This window comes from Stegostoma tigrinum, chromosome 40 (assembly GCF_030684315.1).
Source record: "Stegostoma tigrinum isolate sSteTig4 chromosome 40, sSteTig4.hap1, whole genome shotgun sequence".
In the NCBI taxonomy this organism is placed as follows: Eukaryota; Metazoa; Chordata; class Chondrichthyes; order Orectolobiformes; family Stegostomatidae; genus Stegostoma; species Stegostoma tigrinum.
Genome location: NC_081393.1, coordinates 11817294 through 11836685, shown reverse-complemented (window position 1 = coordinate 11836685; position 19392 = coordinate 11817294). Strand labels below are relative to the sequence as shown.

The 19392-nt window shown below is 51.1% G+C and overlaps 1 protein-coding gene across 6 annotated transcripts in view; it reads left to right on the top strand.

The window, feature by feature from the left end:
- The window catches only part of LOC125447980 (fibroblast growth factor receptor 1-like), a 173861-nt gene that overhangs the window by 71095 nt on the left and 83374 nt on the right, over positions 1 to 19392 (top strand). For 4 of the 6 annotated variants that reach the window (XM_059641209.1, XM_059641211.1, XM_059641213.1 and 1 more), the window contains exon 2: positions 6531 to 6732. In XM_059641209.1, coding sequence (XP_059497192.1) covers positions 6642 to 6732 — 91 coding nt within the window. In that variant the 5' untranslated portion in view covers positions 6531 to 6641. Of the gene's footprint in view, positions 1 to 136; positions 526 to 6530; positions 6733 to 19392 lie in introns of those variants that run through there. The other 2 variants (XM_059641212.1, XM_059641210.1) reach the window with 2 other exon arrangements.

Below are 19392 nucleotides of genomic sequence, written 5' to 3'. Positions count from 1 at the left end.
TGAGAGGGAGTGTGTGGGTGTGTGTCTGTCTGGTGTGTGTATGTGTGTGTGTGGTGTGTGGGTGTGTGTCTGGGGTGTGTGTGTGTGTGTGTGTGTGTCTGGGGTGGGTGTGCGTGTCACAGACAGAGTGGACTCTGCTCATGCTGTTTATATGATGTGATCCCTCCCATGTTCTGTTTGCTCGAGGGGCTTCTGACCAACCACATCGCAGCACGGGGAACTTGGAGGAGTTTGCCTGCTGTACACTTTGGCTCAGCATCAGCACAGGGTATCGCTCCTGTCCCCTCTCTGCAAATGCTTGCAGTGAGTACGAACAGTGAGTTTGTCACGGCCTGTGTAAGGTGGTCTCTCGCTCTGTTCTGTCGTGGTGCTCTGGTCTGACCGATGCCTCCCTTGTGAGAAACACAGGACTCCCGTGTGTGAGAAACACCCGGCAACTGCGACACTGACTCAGCCTGCTTGGGAGCTGTTTCACAGAACCACGGTCAGTCAGGGGGACAACTATTTACACGTGAACACACACAGGTCAGGGAAGAGAAATACTGCATGTTGGATGTGGGCTCAGTTTACTTTCACGAGTTTCAAAATCTTGGCTTGAGAGTCTTGTCAGTTTGTGTGTGTGTGTCATTGTTTCTGCTTGTGTGAGTGCACATGTGTGGGATAGTGGGCTGCTGTGTCTGTGTATCTGTGTCTCTGTCTGTCTCATTGTAGCTGTGTGTCTATGTGTGTGTGAGAGTGAGAGAGAGGGGTGGGGGGGTGTGTGTAGGGGGGTGGCGTGTGTGTGTGGGGGGGTGGTGTGTGTGTGTGGGGGGGTGGTGTGTGTGTGTGGGGGGTTTGGCGTGTGTGTATGTGTGGGGGGTTGGTGTGCTTGTGTGGGGCAGTGGCTTGTGTGTGTGGGGGTGGGGTGTGTGTGTGTGTGTGTGTGTGTGTGTGTGTGAGGGGTGTGTGTATGTGTGAGGGGTGTCTGTGTGTGTGTATGAGGGATGGGTGTGTGTGAGGGGTGTGTGTGTGTGTGTGTGTGAGGGGTGTCTGTGTGTGTGTGTATGAGGGATGGGTGTGTGTGAGGGGTGTGTGTGTGTGTGAGGGGTGTCTGTGTGTGTGTATGAGGGATGGGTGTGTGTGTGTGTGTGTGAGGGATGGTGGTGTGTGGTGTCTGTGTGTGAGGAGTGTGTGTGTGAGGGATGGTGGTGTGTGTGTGAGGGGTGTGTGTGTGTGTGAGGGGTGTGTGTGTGTGTTTCTGTGAGGGGTGTGTGTGAGGGGTGTGTGTGTGTGTGTGTTTCTGTGAGGGGTGTGTGTGAGGGGTGTGTGTGTGTGTGTGTTTCTGTGAGGGGTGTGTGTGTGTGGTGTATGTGTGTGTCTGTGTGTGTGTATGTCTGTGTGTGTGTGAAGGGTGTGTGTGTGTGTGTTTCTGTGAGGGGTGTGTGTGTGTGTGTGTGGGTGTGGTGTATGTGTGTGTGTGTGAGAGGGGTTTGTGTGAGGGGGTTGTGTGTGTGTGTGTGTGTGTGTGTGTGTGTGTGGTGTATGTGTGTGTGTGTGTGAGAGGGGTTTGTGTGTGGTGTGTGAGGGGGTTGTGTGTGTGTGTGTGTGTGGTGTATGTGTGTGTGTGTGTGAGAGGGGTTTGTGTGTGGTGTGTGTGAGAGGGGTTTGTGTGTGGTGTGTGTGTGTGTGTGTGAGGGGTGTCTGTGTGTGTGTGAGGGGTTTGTGTGTGTGTGTGTGTGAGAGGGGTTTGTGTGTGGTGTGTGAGGGGGTTGTGTGTGTGTGTGTGGTGTATGTGTGTGTGTGTGTGTGTGAGAGGGGTTTGTGTGTGGTGTGTGTGTGTGAGGGGTTTGTGTGTGTGTGTGTGTGAGGGGTGTGTGTGTCTGTGTGTGTGTATGTCTGTGTGTGTGTGAGGGGTGTGTGTGTGGTGCGTGGTTTGTGTCTGTGTGAGGGGTGTCTGTGTGTGTGTGAGGGGTGTCTGTGTGTGTGAGGGGTGTGTGTGTGTGTGTGTGTGTGTTTCTGTGAGGGGTGTGTGTGTGTGTGTGTGTGTTTCTGTGAGGGGTGTGTGTGAGGGGTGTGTGTGTGTGTTTCTGTGAGGGGTGTGTGTGTGTGTTTCTGTGAGGGGTGTGTGTGTGTGTGTGTGTGTGAGGGGTGTGTGTGTGTGTGTGTGGTGTATGTGTGTGTGTGTGTGTGAAGGGTGTGTGTGTGTGTGTTTCTGTGAGGGGTGTGTGTGTGTGTGTGTGTGTGTGGTGTATGTGTGTGTGTGTGAGAGAGGGGTTTGTGTGTGGTGTGTGAGGGGGTTGTGTGTGTGTGTGTGTGTGGTGTATGTGTGTGTGTGTGTGTGTGTGTGAGAGGGGTTTGTGTGTGGTGTGTGTGTGTGTGTGAGGGGTTTGTGTGTGTGGGTGGGTGTGTCTGTGTGTGTGTATGTCTGTGTGTGTGTGAGGGGTGTGTGTGTGTGTGTGTTTCTGTGAGGGGTGTGTGTGTGTGTGAGAGGGGAGTGTGTGTGTGTGTGTGTGTGAGGGGTGTCTCTGTGTGTGTGTGTGTGTGGTGTATGTGTGTGTGTGTGAGAGGGGTTTGTGTGTGGTGTGTGTGTGTGTGAGGGGTTTGTGTGTGTGTGGTTTGTGTGTGTGTGTGAGGGGTGTCTGTGTGTGTGTGAGGGGTGTCTGTGTGTGTGTGTGTGTGTGTGTGGGGGGTGTGTGTGAGGTGTGTCTGTGTGTGTGAGGGGTGTGTGTCTGTGTGTGTGTGAGGGGTGTCTGTGTGTGTGAGCGGTGGGTGTGTGTGTGAGGGGTGGGTGTGTGTCTGTGTGTTGAAGCACGTGGTTGTCAGACCTGTCACTGTGTGCCCACAGCGTGTACAGAGTGGGCACTTTGCTCGGAATGCCCTGACAACAGTGTGTGACCATGCCTTTGCTTAGTCTCACCAATACGCTGTTGGTCTCTTGTGGCCAGTTTTTCCAGGGAAGCAGTGATGATCTGAACCTACCCTGTGGTATTTGAGGCAGGGATGAGGGTTGGGATGGTAGGGTCGGTGGGTGACCTGCTGCTCTGGCGATGTAAGATTAATAAGCCGTGCCCGATGAGTATCCCCGCTCTGTCAGCTGCCCATCTGTCCCCGTTTTGTTTTGCTTTGGGGGTAGCTGTCTGGTTGCGCTGTTGCAGCAGAAGCAAGGTGCCAAACTCTCTGTGTTGGCATTAACAATGTGAAAATGTCGTCTGGTCAGTGAGACCACACCTGGAGTATTGTGTACAGTTTTGGTCTCCTTACTTGAGAAAGGATGTACTGGCACTGGAGGGGGTGCAGAGGAGGATTGCTTGGTTGATTTCAGAATTGTGTGTGTATCGGCTAATGGGAAGAGATTGAATCGACTGAGACTGTACTCATTGGAATTTAGGAGAATGAGGGGGGATTTTGTAAAAGCAGATACAATTATGAAGGACATAGATAAGATGGAAGCAGGGAGGTTGTTTCCACTGGGGGGGGTGAAACTAGAACTTGGGGGTGAAACTAGAACTTGGGGGCATTGCCTCAAAATAAGGGGGGGAGCAAGTTTAGGACTGAGGTCAGGAGGTACTTTGTCACCCAGAGGGCTGTGAATCAGTGGAACTGCCTGCCCAGTGAAGCAGTCGAGGAAACCTCATTGAATGTTTTTGAGACAAAGAGTTTTGAACAGTAAAGGAATTAAGGGCCATGGTGTGCGGGCGGGTAAGTGGAGGTGAGTCCAGGAAAGGATCAGCCTGGGGGAGCAGGCTCGGGGAGGACCAGGTGGCCTCCTGCCCCTGCAATAGATACCAAGCGATGAAAGAAACCAGGTGATGGTGCCCAGCACCATGACGCGTTTCTGTTTTCTCTAACTGGGTTTAATTGCTGTTTGTCTGCCATCACTGGCCATCTCTCGGTTACCCAGCTTCCCCCCCCCCCCCCGTCCCCCCCGCCCCGCTGTGATCCTTTGTGGTCAGGCTCCAAGGAAGCTGGGCATTGCTCAGCACCAGCGAGGGCTGTTCACTCCCTCAGCCTGGTTTGCGGTGAGATTCATTGATCATAGACACCTACAGTGTGGAAACAGGCCCTTTGGCCCAAAACGTCCACACCGACCCTCACGGTATCCCACCCAGACCCATCCCTCTACTATCCACCTAATCTACACATCCCTGAACACTATGGGTAATTTAACATGGCCAGTCCACTGAGCCTGCACACCGTTGCGCTGTTGTGGGGGGAGACCGGAGCCCCCGGAGTAAACTCGCGCAGACACGGGAAGAATGTGCAAACCCTGCGATAGGCAGTCGCTTGAGGGTGGAATCAAACCTGGGTCCTTGGCGCTGTGGCAGCAGTACTGACCGCTGAGCCACCGTGCCACCCACAAGCCCCTGTGCCGTTTCACCCTTCCAGCTGCTGAAACTGAACCTTGGCAGCTGTGTCACTGAGAGAAGCTTCTCTGGGCACATCTGCCAGCTGCTAACATCTTATTGAAACACAGGCGTGTGAGAATTGGGAAGCAGGTATACACTACCCTCAGGATTCCGGTCTGGGCCACGTCAAAAAATGCTACCCGCTCTTTCCACTCAGCTCAGTAATATAGCTCAGGACTGCTGAGCATTTCCAACAGTTCTGATGGTATTTCACTCTGAATTGAATGATTTTGCTGCTGCAGTACTCTTTGCAGTGTTTCACTCACAACCACAGTCATGCCCCAAACACAGGGCCGTGTCTCAGGGCACAGTTATCGGGTGAAAGTTGACACAGAGCCCCTGACTGGCGGCTGCTGAGCGAAAGCCTGTCACAGCGACATGATTGGGGTGTGAAGGCCAAGCGTGTGGTCTGGAGGGAAGGGCAGGGTTTGGGCCTGTGGCTGCTAAAGGTACAGCCATCAGTGACGGAGCGGGATCAGGAGGATTGCAGGGCTGGAGCTACTCATGGAGCTGAGGGACGATGGGGTGGTGGAGGGAGGTGAAAATAAGGATTTGTGTTTTGCAATGGTTTCCCAGCGTGCAGGTCAGTGGGCACAGGGCTCGTAGGGCCGTGGGACTCAATGCAAGTCAGTGGGAGTGCAGGAAGCGGAGCCTCGTTTCTGTGGAGGGTGCAAGGTGGGAGGCCACTTATGAGCAGGGGTGTGGGCACAGCCGAACCCAGAAGGGATGGAGCACCAGTGATGAGCGCCCTTGAGACCATTGCCTGCATTGCTGGGCATGGTTATTCAGTGGTACAGCAGGAGCATGTGCTGTCATTGCTTTCGAGTGATGTGCCAGTTCCGTCCCACTCAGAGGTTCACAGCTGGCCTCTCCTGGCTCTGATGGCGTTTTGTATAAGAGCTACAGTGCAGACTGATATCAGTGAAACTCCAACTAAGAGGCTGGACTCTCACTCCTGTGCCACTGGGTATTTAGTGAGTTTTGATCACTACAGATGACAAACCTGACAGCCCCGTGTTGTCTGTTGGGGTGGGAAGGAAAACTGCACATGACAGACACTGCACCCGTGAACTGGGTGGGTTGGTGAACCCACCCAGGGGCACTGAGCTGGGGAGGTGATGGCCCACCGGCATTTTCACTCAACTGTTAATCCAGGCACTGAGCTAAAACTCGGAGGACCCTGGCTCGAATCCCAAATGGTGGAATTCAGATGCAATGAAACAGAAGTCTAGCATTACAAGTTTACCAATGATCAGGAAACCCTTGTGGATTGTTGGGAAAAAGCCATCTGGATCAGTTATATCCTAGAGGGAAGGAAACTGCCATCCTTACCTGGTCTGGCCTACATGTGACTCCAGACCCACAGCAATGTAGTTTACTATCAACTGCCCTCTGGGCAATTAGGGATGGGCAATAAATGTTGTTGAATATGCCCTCATCCTGTGAGTGAATGGGGCAATAAAAAAGGAACAGGGTTTACTGCTATTGATTTTTTTTAAAGAATTCATTCTCGGGATGAGAGCATTGCTGGCCAGGCAGCATTTTTTGCCCATCCCTCATTGCCCAGAGGGCAGTTAAGAGTCACCCACATTGCAGTGGGTCTGGAGTTACGTCTAGGCCAGACCAGGGAATGATGGCAGTTGCCTTCCCTAAGGGACATTAGTGACATTTTCTGACAACTGTCAGTGGTTTTGTGGTCATCAGTAGATGCTTCATCCTAGATATTTTTACTGTATTCAGGTTTCTCTAACTGCCGTGGTAGGGTTTGAAGCTGGGTCTGGATTAACAGTCCAGCAGTAATACCAGGCAACCATTGGCTCTCCTTTGATGGCAGTCTGCACCATCCCCACTTCCTTGGCAGTGAGCGTCAGACCTCACACTTGAGACATGGCCTCTTGTGTGAGCTAGCAGAGATTTGCTGAGGTCCTGAGACTCTCTGGCCAACAGCTGTGTGAGGTGGACTCTCAAACTCCGAGAAGCCAGCAGGTTGAAGAGCCGTTAGACAGTCGGTCACTTGTGGTGGTATGAACCACACGGATGTTTCCCAATGGACCGAGGAAGATGGCGCTGATTTGATTGTTGAAGCTGGGTGAGTTTGTTTTTCTTTTGTTGATCTTAACTGGAAACGTTCTGTTCTTTTGGCAGCTCCGAGTTCGAAGCCAGGTGATTCGCTTGTGGAGGTGGGGCAGTTGGACGGGACTGGAGCACAAATGGTGATAGGTCGCGCCATTGGCTGACAGCTAAAGGAGGAGTGGAATGATTGGCTGTGTTCACCTGATGTGCTGGGCTGTGCTTGGCTTGGTGTCTGTGTGTACAGCACGGCCAGCACTGACTTTCCCAGATCAAGGTAAGGAACTCCTCTCTGGCAGTGCCAACTCAGCCCAGCGTGGGCAAGGAGAGTGCCAACACATACTATGAGCAAGTCCTCCTTTGTCCCTGGCCCCTGTTCTCCACGCCACATTCTCACTGGCAAACAATGTCATCTCATGGCCAGGAGGTAGTCAGGTGTGAGCCCGACACAGGACACCCGTCATACAGTCTGATGCTGTGTGGGAGTGCAGCGCGGTCCGAGGCTCTCAGCTTCAGTGGCGATGGCAAACTGAAGCCTGAAATGTCCCAGTTTATCAGAGTCCCGAGAGAGGGGGCAGCGGGGTGGCTCAGTGGTTAGCACTGCAGCCTCACAGCATCAGGGGCTCGATTCCACCCTCGGCGACTGTGTGTTGAGTTTGCACATTCTCCCCGTATCTGCGTGGGTTTCCTCCGGGTGCTTCATTTTCCCCGCCAACAGTCCAAAGATGTGCAGGCTAGGTGGATTGGCCACGCTGAACTGCCCGTAGTGTTCAGGCATGTGTAGATTAAATGGGCTATCAGGGAATGGGTCTGAGTGGGATGTTCTGTGGGGCAGTGTGGACTTCTTGGGCTAAAGGGCCTGTTTCCACACTGTAGGGATTCTATGATCTGGCAGCTACTCTCTGACCAAACAGCAGCAGAGTTCTCCAGAGTGTTGTGGTAAACATTTACCCATCCCTCAGTGTCACTAAAAAGACAATCGCATTGCCCATCAAACATTGCCAGATTGTTCACTGTAAGAGCTTACTGACTACAAGTGGTCTGACGTATTTGCTATGTTGCATCGATGAGCATCCTTCAAAAAGGACTGAGAGGTTCCAAATGCGAGTGTGTCTTTCTGAATCGGCAGGAGGTTTTATTTTGGATCCTAGTGGAAATCAGTTTGTGAGAGTGGGAATTCTCCTCACTGCTGAATGGTGCTTGCTGTGTTGGGAGCCACATGGACACCTTGGGCTTTCAGTCTGCTACCCTGATTGTGTTAATCTGTCTCTGAGAAGCCCCTGAAAGTGATTGGAGCACACTTTGTTCTTTCATCTCAACTGTGTTTCGTTCTGTGTCAGCAAAGGAGTGAGATTACTGCTTAGTAAGCGAAACGATGAGCTTCCACCTCACACATGTGGAAGGATGTAGTTGGGACAGTTTGCAGCAGGCATGAAAATATATAGGGAATGCATTGAGACTGTTTACTTCAGCATGCTGACTGTCTGCTGTTTGGTCTGTGAGCCCTGTCATGCTGTGTGCGTGCTCAGGCCAGAAGCGAAAGGAGACTGGAAAGCTGGAAGACCCACGGCTGACAGACTTTGCTTACATTCGCTCCAGAAATGGGGAGAATCTGAGTCCAGTGCTGAGAACACTGGAGAAACTCAGCAGGCCTGGCAATATCTGTTCAGAGAGAGAGAGTTTCAAATCCAGTGAGACACTTCAGAACTGAAGAAGCGTCATACTGGACTCAGAACGTTACCTCTGTTTCTCTGTCTGTAACAAACCTGCTGAGGTTCTCCAGCATTCTGTGTTTGTTTCAGATTCCTAGCACTTGGCTTGGACATGAATCTGAGTGCTGTGCAACCCTAAACAAGGTGTTGGCTGGAGCTGCCAGTCTGAGTGAGATCCTGTGGGTTCTGTTGGCATTCGGGAGATTCAGATTCCAGTGTGTTCCTCAGAGTGTTGATGATGCTGACTATCAGCTGAGAAAGAGCCGGCTTGCTCTCTGAGCTGCCTGTTAACTGTGCCTAGATGCTGCCCAAGGGACAATTGGAAAGTTTTCCTTTCTACCGTGGCCGGTATCTATGCGCCAGCTGGCATGCCGACAGAAGACTTTCCAGTTACCTCCTTGGCTGCTTGTGGGAGCTTGCCGTGCGCAGAGGACCCGCTGAGGTTCCCGCATTAGAAATGGTGGCAGTCCTGCAGAAGTGTTGGCTGTAATGCGTTCTGGGATGTCCTGAGGGTGCAAAATGTCACGCAGAATTGCCAGTCTCACTCCGTTGAAGTGGTTGAGGGGGAAAGCAGTTCCCAGGATCCTCAGTTGGTGGTGGTGGGCTCAGATTTGGGAGTGGGCTGCATACTGAAGCCTTGTTGTAGCAGCCAGGCTGACACGTGTACCCGAGGCCTGAGATTAACCTGTGTGCTATCGGGAGGAGTGACACTTGAGAATGTAATTCTGTGCACTTTGCCAAAGGTCTGTGCCAAGCTGAAGAGTCATGCAGGCAAATTGTTTCCAGGTGATGAAGCCTTGAGGATGCCAGAGGAGCTGGTGGACGACACAGAATGAGTGATTTCACACTGAGTCACCAGTAGGCCCTCCTTTAGGAAGCGGATGCAGCCTCCCTGTGAGATCAGAACCTGACAGCAAGCCACATCTAGGGGGAACATCGCCAGCAGTGCATCTTAGCAGGGAAACTTTGAAGCAGCACGGCATAACTTCTTCCAAGCGAGAGGCAATGTCAAAGAGAACTCAGTTTCCAGGAACTGAAGTAGTGAGGGAGGATTTCAGGAAGATTTTGGGCCGATTTGGTCGGACAGAGAGACGTTTCTTTCTTCCTTGAAGTTGCTGGAAAACATTGAGGGAGCATGAAAATAAACAGTCAGAGCATTGGCAGAAGGAATGGGGGAATACCGTGTTCACTTTCTCGACAGAAAGCAGGGGACCCTTGGGCACTCCATCAGGCATCAATATATTTTATAAACCAGTCTGTCAAAGGACATGGATCGAAATATGGAATACAGCTTCGCTCCAGCTCAGCAATCATCTCGCTGAAAGGCAAAATGACAGTCAGGATCTAAATGGTTTACTCCAGTTCGCATTTTACAATAACAAAGTAGAACTCACTCTGCTGATTTGAACAGAAAATAAAACACCGACTCCATCAAACACCTCCCCCGCCCCCACAACAAGGACATCACAGAGTTAGACACTGAATACAGCCCCCAATACTGTTTTTACATTTGAAGTAAATCAAATTCTACATTTAGTTTACAGTGTTCTCTTCTCTTTTCAAATCAAATTCAACAAAGTGCAAACTCTTCTACACTGTCCCCCCCATCAAACACTCCCAGAGACAGGGACAGCACGGGGTTAGGTACAGAGTAACACTCCCTCTACACTGTCCCCCGCATCGAACACTCCCAGAGACAGGGACAGCACGGGGTTAGGTACAGAGTAACACTCCCTCTACACTGTCCCCCCCATCGAACACTCCCAGAGACAGGGACAGCACGGGGTTAGGTACAGAGTAACACTCCCTCTACACTGTCCCCCCCATCAAACACTCCCAGAGACAGGGCCAGCACGGGGTTAGGTACAGAGTAACACTCCCTCTACACTGTCCCCCCCATCAAACACTCTCAGAGACAGGGACAGCACAGGGTTAGGCACAGAGTAACACTCCCTCTACACTGTCCCCTCCATCAAACACTCCCAGGGACAGCATGGGGTTAGATACAGAGTAAAGCTCTCTCTACACTGTCCCCCATCAAACCCTCCCAGGGACAGCATGGGATTAGATATAGAGTAAAGCTCCCCCTACACTGTCCCCCATCAAACACTGCAGGGACATGGACAGCATGGGGTTAGGTACAGAGTAAAGCTCCCTCCACACTGTCCCCCCCATCAAACATTGCTGGGACGGGACAGCATGGGGTTAGGTACAGAGTAAAGCTCTCTCTACACTGTCCCAATCAAACCCTCCCAGGGCAGGAGGAGCAAGGCGATTTAGTGTGGCTGCAGCAATGAGAATGATATGATGATGGGTTATGGTGTCGTTCTCCTGTTGAGACTGACATGCTCAGTCACCAGTGCCCCCAGCTGAAGAGATGGCTGACTGCAGTGAGAAGCAGTGCTGGGAGCCAAGCTCAGGGTGAGAAGAAGTGCTTGCTGGAACGAAGGATGGGATTGGAGTGAGGTGACGGTGAGGGGTGGCAGAGGTCAGGTTGCAGATGTAGGCTAGGCTTTGTGGTGTCCTGTGCCAGGGACACAGTCGTGGCTGGGCTTCTCAGCAGTGAGCAGCTGTCGATTTATGGGGCTCTGTGCGTCATGGGTTTTGTGTCACCACCCTGGGGCCTGGCCGTGAGCACAGGCATTAGAATGGCTAGGCTGTTCTATTGGCTGTCCCATTGCCTGAGGCAGAGGCGTCCAGGAAGCAGTGCCTGACTGACATTGTGTGTCTGCAGTGCTGATGGAGTGCTCTGGGGCTGGTGAGGTGGAAGCTGCTTTTATCACTGTCAAGCTGAGTGGGCCCTCAGGGTCAAAGGTGAACTTAGACAGCTAGGGCAGTGTTTTCACTGAGGCAGTCCCTGGCGAGGGAGGGGGAGTCAGGGGTGGGAGCCCAGCATCCTTGGAAAGGAAGCCTTGAATCCAGTCACATAGTGAATAAAGTTTGCGGGTGTAGTGGGGGGGATAGTCCGAAACTCAGCACTTCACTGTTGCCGGTGGTCTCCATTCTGTCAAATGAAATGAAGTTGTTTTTCTGAGCCATGTGATCTCGGTTTACAATTTAAAGTTTGTTAACAGCCTGATGTGTGGTTTTTTCTTTCATCCTTTACTGCTTATTCTTTCATTTCCAGCCATGCCTGTCACTCACTGGGCAAATATAAAAGGGGAATGGGGAGACTGGTGTCTGAAAGGAGCTGGACGACTCAATCCATGAGCTCTTGTGACACAGTGGTAATGCCCCCACCTCTGAGCAACGAGACCCGGGTTCAGGAAACAAATAATATTTCTGCACAGATTGATTCGAAAACATAGGAAGATGGTTGGTGCCATCCACTGGTAGTCTTCAGAGAGAGAGAGAGAGAGAGCGCGAGCGAAAGGTGGGCACTGCAGCCGGTGGAGTGCTCCATCTCTCTATGCAACTTCATTGTGATTTAGTCCCCTCACTCTGTTCACCACTCCTCCCTCACACTTGGTGTTTTCAACGCATCGCTGTTTCCAGGCTTGGCATGGAAATTGGGAACACCATTTTGCGGTGGTTGAAAAAGGTGGAAATGAAACAGGAGTGATATGGTCACCAGGGAAGTGTGTGTGTGAGTGTGTGTGTGTGTGTGTGTGTGTGTGTGTGTGTGTGTGTGTGTGTGTGTGTGTGTGTGTGTGTATGTGAGTGAGTGTGTGTCTGTTTGTCTGTGTGTGTGTGTGAGTGTGTGTGTGTGTGTGTATGTGTGTGTATACACGCATGCCTGTGTGTGTGTGTGTGTGTGTGTGTGTGTGTGTGAGAGTGAGTCTCTGGGTGTGCGTGACAGTGAGAGAGACAGTGACAGTACCTTTGGGCCTTGGAAGAAGGAAGACGGAGTAGTGGAGAGAGCTGGGCATCGTGGAGGGAGGGGAGCAGATTGCCTCACGTGGCCTTCCACCTGCATTTCCATTCAGTCCCCTCCCTCCCTCCCTCCCTTTCTCTCTCTTTTGTTGCTGCTGCTGCAGCCCCGGCCCCAGTGGGCTGTGCCTGTGAATTATTCCTTTAATGAGAAACACACATTATTTGTTGGGAGGAGAGAAGAAACATTCCCTGTTTTGCAGTAGTGTCACGGAATTGAAAATAGAAGGGATGAGTGTGTCATTAATAAACTGCACTCAGAGTAAAAGCAGCTTTCGTTTCTGTCTGAGTGAATGGTTTCAATCCAAACTGACAGCTTGGAGGGAAGCAGGAATTCTTAAACTGGAGATTGAGGGAATCCGGGATTGAGAACTGAACAGGCTGAGGGACTCTGGAATTAAGATTCACAGTGCAATGAGCGAATTGCTGATTTTAAATCATGGTAAAATGAGAGACTCTGGAACTGGGAATCAGTAGCTAATGAGGTCCATGTGGATTCGGAATCATGTGGAAATGAGGGAACCTGGGATTGGGAATCTCAATGCAGCAAGAATCTCTGGGATTGGAAATCACAGCACAGCGAGGGTCTCTGGGATTGGGAATTTCAGCACAGCGAGGGACTCTGGGATTGGGAATTTCAGCACAGCGAGGGACTCTGGGATTGGGAATCACAGAGCAGCAAGGTACTGTGGGATTGGGAATTTTCGGCACTGATGGGCTCAGATTAAGAATCATGGATCAGTGAGAGAATCTGGGATTCACAACTATGGGACGTTGAGAAACTCTGGGATTTGGAATCACGGGGCAATGAGGGATTTTGACACGGGGAATCTTGACGAAATGGGTGTTGAGGATTGGGAAAGTATCTTGTTGAAAGATCACTATCCCACTCCATTTGGATGAAGCAGGCTAGTTTGTCCTGAGTTTGCCTCTATGATCTCAGTCTTTCCCCAGTGTTTTGTGGCCCAAAGTCACTGAGGTTTTACAGAAAAGTGCAGCCTCATGGTTGTGGGAGAGTTGTGCCAAAGTGAGTTTTGGGCTGTTGGCTTTTAGTTGCCTTTTTTCAGCTCCATTTCCTGTAAACATTGCACAGCCCAGATTGCTATGTTACTGATGGTCGTTTCCACAGATTTGGACTTCAAACATGGGCCAAACCTTCTCAGATGTTTCTTATTTAAGGAGTATATTTCTGTCACAAAGACCTTGTGCTTTTGGAGTGAATCTGTACATGGGTGGAGCAGCCTTTTCCATTTTTAAATCTCTCCACACCTATGCGTCTGTTACCACGAGATGAAGCTATTCCAATATCCTACCGACCAGCTTCCAGTCTTCCACTCAACAGAAGCAGGAAGCTGTCTGTTTGCTAAGCCATCAACACGAGCCCCTGCTCATTCCAGCTTTGTGGTGACCATCTTTGCCCAGAGAGGGACCTCCACTAGGAGGAGGGCAGTAGGATCTGCGTGTTGCTTTATGTAGACCATGGGTCTCACCCACATTATCCCCGGAGACCTGTAGACCCACGCTGCAGTTCATTGTTACCTGATATCAGGCTGGTATGGTGTCTGTGTTTGCTCACAAGCTGTGCTTCACTCTCTACAAAGGGCTAATGACATTGCAGTCAGAGTGCGGGTTACTTTTGGGTCACTGCCAAGTTGGTCATGGGATGTGTGGCCAATCGGAAATCATTGCAGAGCACTGATAGTTTGGAAGTCACATTCACACAGGGGTTATCCCTCAGATCCTGTCGGATTCACACAGGGATTATCCCTCAGATCCTGTGTTGACCGTGATGTAGCCATGAGCAGCCTTCACCTTTTGCGCTGGTGGGTTATTTTTACCCACGTCGATTGGTGTAGTCTCCTTACACAGGCTGCCTTCGCCTGTACTGGCACTAGCTATGTGTTTTCTTCATGCTGTTACTGTGAGATGCAGGAGGTCCTTGTGACTTGGTCAGCCTCTTGTAGTAAACAGCTGGGTGCCACAGCCAAGGAGGAACAGCAGCACATGCTGTTGAACGGTTTGATCTCTGAGAGCTTGCTTTCAGTTCTGTCCCGAGAATGTGATGTTCCAGTTCTGTGCGGCAAGGCTTCCTCGTTGTCGAAACGTTCTGGACAAGCCTGGTGTTTCTCAGCAGAACACCAAGTGTGTCTGTTCGGAGCGCCACACAAGTTGCTCCTGCAGCTTTGTGTAGCTGCCATGTGTGGTACACCCACTGCTGTCGATTTATCGCCTGGATTGTTCACCAGTGAGCCCATGTTGGCAGTTCATGGACTGGCATGTCTCAAAGACACTCCTCCTTTGTTGCTTTGTGGGACCTTCTAACTGTCCAGGAGGGAGAAAGGGAATGGCTCGTCTCGGCTTGACGAGCCATCCTTATTCTGACTTCTTTTGGCTATTTTCCCTCTCCTGCTGGGGAAGTGTCGGGTGGCTTTGCCCAAGCCTTGGCTGTCGCTGTGGGTCAATGTTCACAGTGCAGGTAGCATTCCCTGTGGAAGGGAGTTCCGCACCTCAGTGGGGGGGAGATGGGGGTGCACGGTGTGCGGGTTCGGTCTCACTGTGAGCTTGAGGGCCAGCATGTTGTTGGGAGGTAGCTGCGGGGGCAAGGGGATAGGCACCTCGGTGGCATTGCTCAGTTTCAGTGACAGGACCAATATCTCCTCCCTCAGCCCGGCCGCAGAATGGTAAGGCCCAGAACTGTGAGCGTTCTGTTGCAGTCTCACTCAGGAAGCCCTTCCAATGGGGCTTTTAGCAACTTCAGCCATAGACCCCTGGGAAGTTGCTCCACCCTGACCCACCAGCCATGGGCCTGGTGAGCCTGGTCTCACTCTGAGACCAGATGGTTAGCACAAGGCCCAGGCCATGAAGAGAAATGGAGCGAGGGCAAGGCGCAGTGAGTCTGGGAGAGACATTGGCCGCGAGTTGATTTCACAACACAGCACACCCAAGGAGCTGATTGACCTTCGGCCTCGCCTCACAGCAACAGGAGGCCCGATGTGTGTGCTGCCCCGCATCCCGAAACTCCGGTCAGGCCAGAGAGCGATCTGCACTCCAAGCTCAAGTTGCTACTTCATACTCTCCCTGTCTGCTCTGGCTCACTCAACAGAACAAACATCAGGGACAGGCCCTTCGGCCCATCAAGCCCACACTGACCACCGTTACCCTCCATTCCCTGCCTGTTGTTGTAATGTCAAGATGCCTGTGAAACATTGTGATGGCATCTGCTTCCACATCATCTCTGGCAGCACATTGCAGACATGTACCACACTCTGTTACCTCTCGCATCTCCTTCAAACTTTTTCCTTTTTACAATAAACCTGCGTCCCCTCGTAACTGACATGTCCACCCTGGGAAACAGACCCTGACTCTCCGGTCTGTCCATGCCTCTCGTCAGGGGGGACACACAGGAAGCTCCCACGCCTTGGCTGACCTGTTGGTGACAGGGGTTTGAGGAGGAGAGCAGCAGCTGTAGCTGGTACCCAGCCTCACTGATGGGTCTCCTCTGCCAGGTAGCAAACCCAGCCCTTCGGTGTCCAGTAAGCAGCCAGAGAGCTCAGTCTAGGCACACGGGGGCCTGGCACCTCGGCATGGGTCACACCCTTGGCTTGGCTGGCACCTTTCAGGCTTCAGGTTTGGTGCTGATATCCTGAAGCACTACAGGCCTTTGTATGTATCTGGCATCTGTTCCAGACTGCCACCCCCCAACCAGGTCATCACCCTCATGGTTGCCCCAGGGACTGTGAGGCCTTTTGCAGCTGACGAGCCAGTCTCTCTCTGTCTTTCACTGCTGTCTCTCTCACTGTCTGCCTCTGTCTGTGTCTCTCACTGTCTGTGTCTCTCACTGTCTCTGTCACTGTCTGTCTCTGTCACTGTCTGTCTCTCTCAGTCTCTCACTGCTGTCTGTCTCACTGTCTGTCTGTCTGTGTCTCACTGTCTCTGTCACTGTCTGTCTCTGTCACTGTCTGTCTCTCAGTCTCTCACTGCTGTCTCTTTCACTGTCTCTCTGTTTCTCACTGTCTGTCTCTCTCTCTGTCTCTCTCACTGTCTGTATGTCTCACTGTCTGTCTTTCTCTGTCTCTCACTGCTGTCTGTCACTGTCGTCTCTCTCACTGGCTGTCTCTGTCTATTCTCTCTCCCTGTTGCTCCCTCTCTCTGTCTGTTCTCTCTGTCTCTCTCTCTCTGTTCTTTGTCTCATCCCCTCTCTCTCTGCAGAGTTGAAGGTAACGGAGAGCAGCTACATTGTGATGTTAGTGAAAGGCTGGTGTGTGGAGGGGTCTGCAGCTGTGGTGTGTGGAGGATGGGGGTAGGGTCCGTGGGTTGGGGGTGTACTGGGGAGCTGTCTGTCATTCAGCGGAGAGCGGCGCAAGCGGGGAGGATATGAGGTCAGGGCAGAGAGGCAGTTGGGAAGGTAAGTGAGTGCTATTTAAGTACTCACCTTGAAGCCAGCGGGTCCTTTTTGCAGCAGAGTGCTATTTAAGTAGGTGTGTTCTCAGCCCCAGGTCCTACACGGTAGGGCCTCCCTCCCACCCTCCTCCTCGAACCTAATTAAGAGTCCACAGACTCACAGCAAACACACAAGGGCTGAGGGAAGTGCCTGGTGAGTAAAGTGCGAGTTACACGACTGCCAAGCTGATTCAGTGTGCTGCATGCATGATGTGGGAGTTCAGGGACACCAATGATGTTTCTGGCTCCTTTAGCTGTGGTAAGTGTGTACACATTCAGCTTCTGAAGGAGGTTGTTGCAGCACTGAAGAAAGAACTAGAAGACCTCAGACTCATCCGACAGAATGAGAATTTTCTGGACAGGACCTTCAGCAAGGTCACTACACCGAGGATACCTGAAGAGAGAAGGGGGATGTCGATGACAAAGGAAGACATGGATGAAGTACAAGAGACCGCTGGGGAAGCACCTATTGTAAACAGGCTGACTGTCTTGGAAACGGCCGAGACAGATGACACTGCCAGTCCGAGAGGTGGACAGGTCTGCGAGTCAAAAATTGCTGTAGAGGCAGAGCCGAGAAGTCAGACATCACGGAGAGCTGTGGTAATAGGGGACTCCATTGTGAGAGGGACTGACGGGGGTTTCTGCGGCAACAGGCGAGATTTGAGGATGGTGTGTTGCCTTCCTGGTGCCAGGATCCAGGACGTCACTGATAGAGTGCAGAGAATCCTCGAGGATGAAGGTGAAGACCCAGAGATGGTGGTGCATGTCGGCACTAATGACGTCGGGAAGAAAAGGAGGAGCATTCTACAGCGGGACTTCAGAGAACTCGGAAGAAGGCTGAAAAGCAGGACTTCCAGGGTGGTTATCTCCGGTTCGCTTCCAGTTCCTCCGGCTGGAGAGGGCAGGAACAGAGAGATAATGGACCTGAACATGTGGCTGAGGGACTGGTGTCGGAAGCAAGGATTTAAATTCTTGGATCACTGGGGTATGTTTTGGGGTAAGAATAAATTGTACGGGAGGGACGGTTTGCATCTTAATAATCGGGGGACCAGCTTTCTGGCAGGCAGGTTTGCCACTGCAACACAGGCGTGTTTAAACTAAGTGATGGGGGGGGGAGGGGCCAAACTGGAAATTTAAGAATGAAGTTAAAGAGAAAGTGAGAATAAGAGAGATTAAGAAGGACAACAGAATCAACAGAGCAGAAAACTCACGAAGGGATCGTACAGCATGGCCAAGTGAAATAGGGATTGATAGGAAGGGTGAGGGGAGAAACAAATTAAAAATATTATATATGAATGCACGAAGCATAAGAAATAAGGTGGATGAGCTTGAGGCTCAGTTGGAAGTTGGCAAGTATGATGTTGTGGGGATAACTGAGACATGGCTTCAAGTGGACAGGGCCTGGGAAATGAATATTCAAGGCTATACGTGCTATCGAAAGGACAGACTGACGGGCAGAGGGGGTGGGGTAGCCCTGTTGGTGAGGAATGATATTCGGTCCCTTGCGAGGGGAGACATAGAGTCAGGAGATGTAGAGTCAGAATTTCTCAGCTCTATCCATACTAAGGGTAGAAAGACCCTAATGGGAGTTATCTACAGGGCCCCACACAGGATGTAGGGTGCAGGTTGAATCAAGAGTTGAAATTGGCCTGTCACAAAGGTATCACTACAGTTGTTACGGGAGATTTCAACATGCAGGTAGACTGGGAGAATCAGGATGGTGCTGGACCCCAAGAAAGGGAGTTTGTCGAGTGCCTCCGAGATGGATTCTTACAACAGCTTGTACTGGAGCCTACCAGGGAGGAGGCAATTCTGGATCTGGTGGTGTGCAATGAACCGGATTTGATCAGGGACCTCAAAGTAAAGGAGCCATTAGGAGGTAGTGACCATAATGTGATACATTTTAATCTGCAGTTTGAGAGGGAGAAGGGAGAATCGGAAGTGTCAGTATTGCAGTTGAATAAAGGGAACTATGGAGCTATGAGGGAGGAGCTGGCCAAAGTTCAATGGTTCAATACTCTAGCAGGGATGGCAGTGGAACAACAATGGCAGGTATTTCTGGATATAATGCAGAAGGTGCAGGATCAGTTCATTCCAAAGAGGAAGAAAGATCCTAAGGGGAGGCAGGGGTAGCCGTGGCTGACGAGGGAAGTTAAGGACTGTATAAAAATAAAAGAGAAGTATAACATAGCAAAGATGAGTGCGAAGCCAGAGGACTGGGAAGCTTTTAAAGAGCAACAGCAGATAACTAAAAAGGCAATACACAGAGAAAAAATGAGCTATGAAGGAAAACTGGCCAAAAATATAAAGGATAGTAAAAGCTTTTTTAGGTATGTGAAAAGAAAAAATATGGTTATGACTAAAATTGGGCCCTTGAAGTCAGAAACGGGTGAATTTATTATGGGGAACAAGGAAATGGCAGATGAGTTGAATAGGTACTTTGGATCTGTCTTCACTCGGGAAGACACAAGCAATCTCCCAGATGCAGTAGTGGCTGAAGGACTGAGGGTAATGGACGAATACTGAAGGGAATTTATATTAGGCAGGAAATGGTATTGGATAGATTGTGAGGTCTGAAGGCTGATAAGTTCCCGGGACCTGATGGTCTGCATCCCAGGGTACTTAAGGAGGTGGCTCTAGAAATTGTGGACGCGTTGGTAATTATTTTCCAAGGTTCTATAGATTCAGGATCAGTTCCTGCGGATTGGAGGGTGGCAAATGTTGTCCCACTTTTCAAGAAAGGAGAGAGAGAGAAAACAGGAAATTACAGACCAGTTAGCCTGACGTCAGTGGTGGGAAAGATGCTGGAGTCAATTGTAAAAGATGAAATTACGACTCATTTGGATAGCAGTAACAAAATAGGTCAGAGTCAGCATGGATTTACGAAGGGGAAATCGTGCTTGACTAATCTTCTG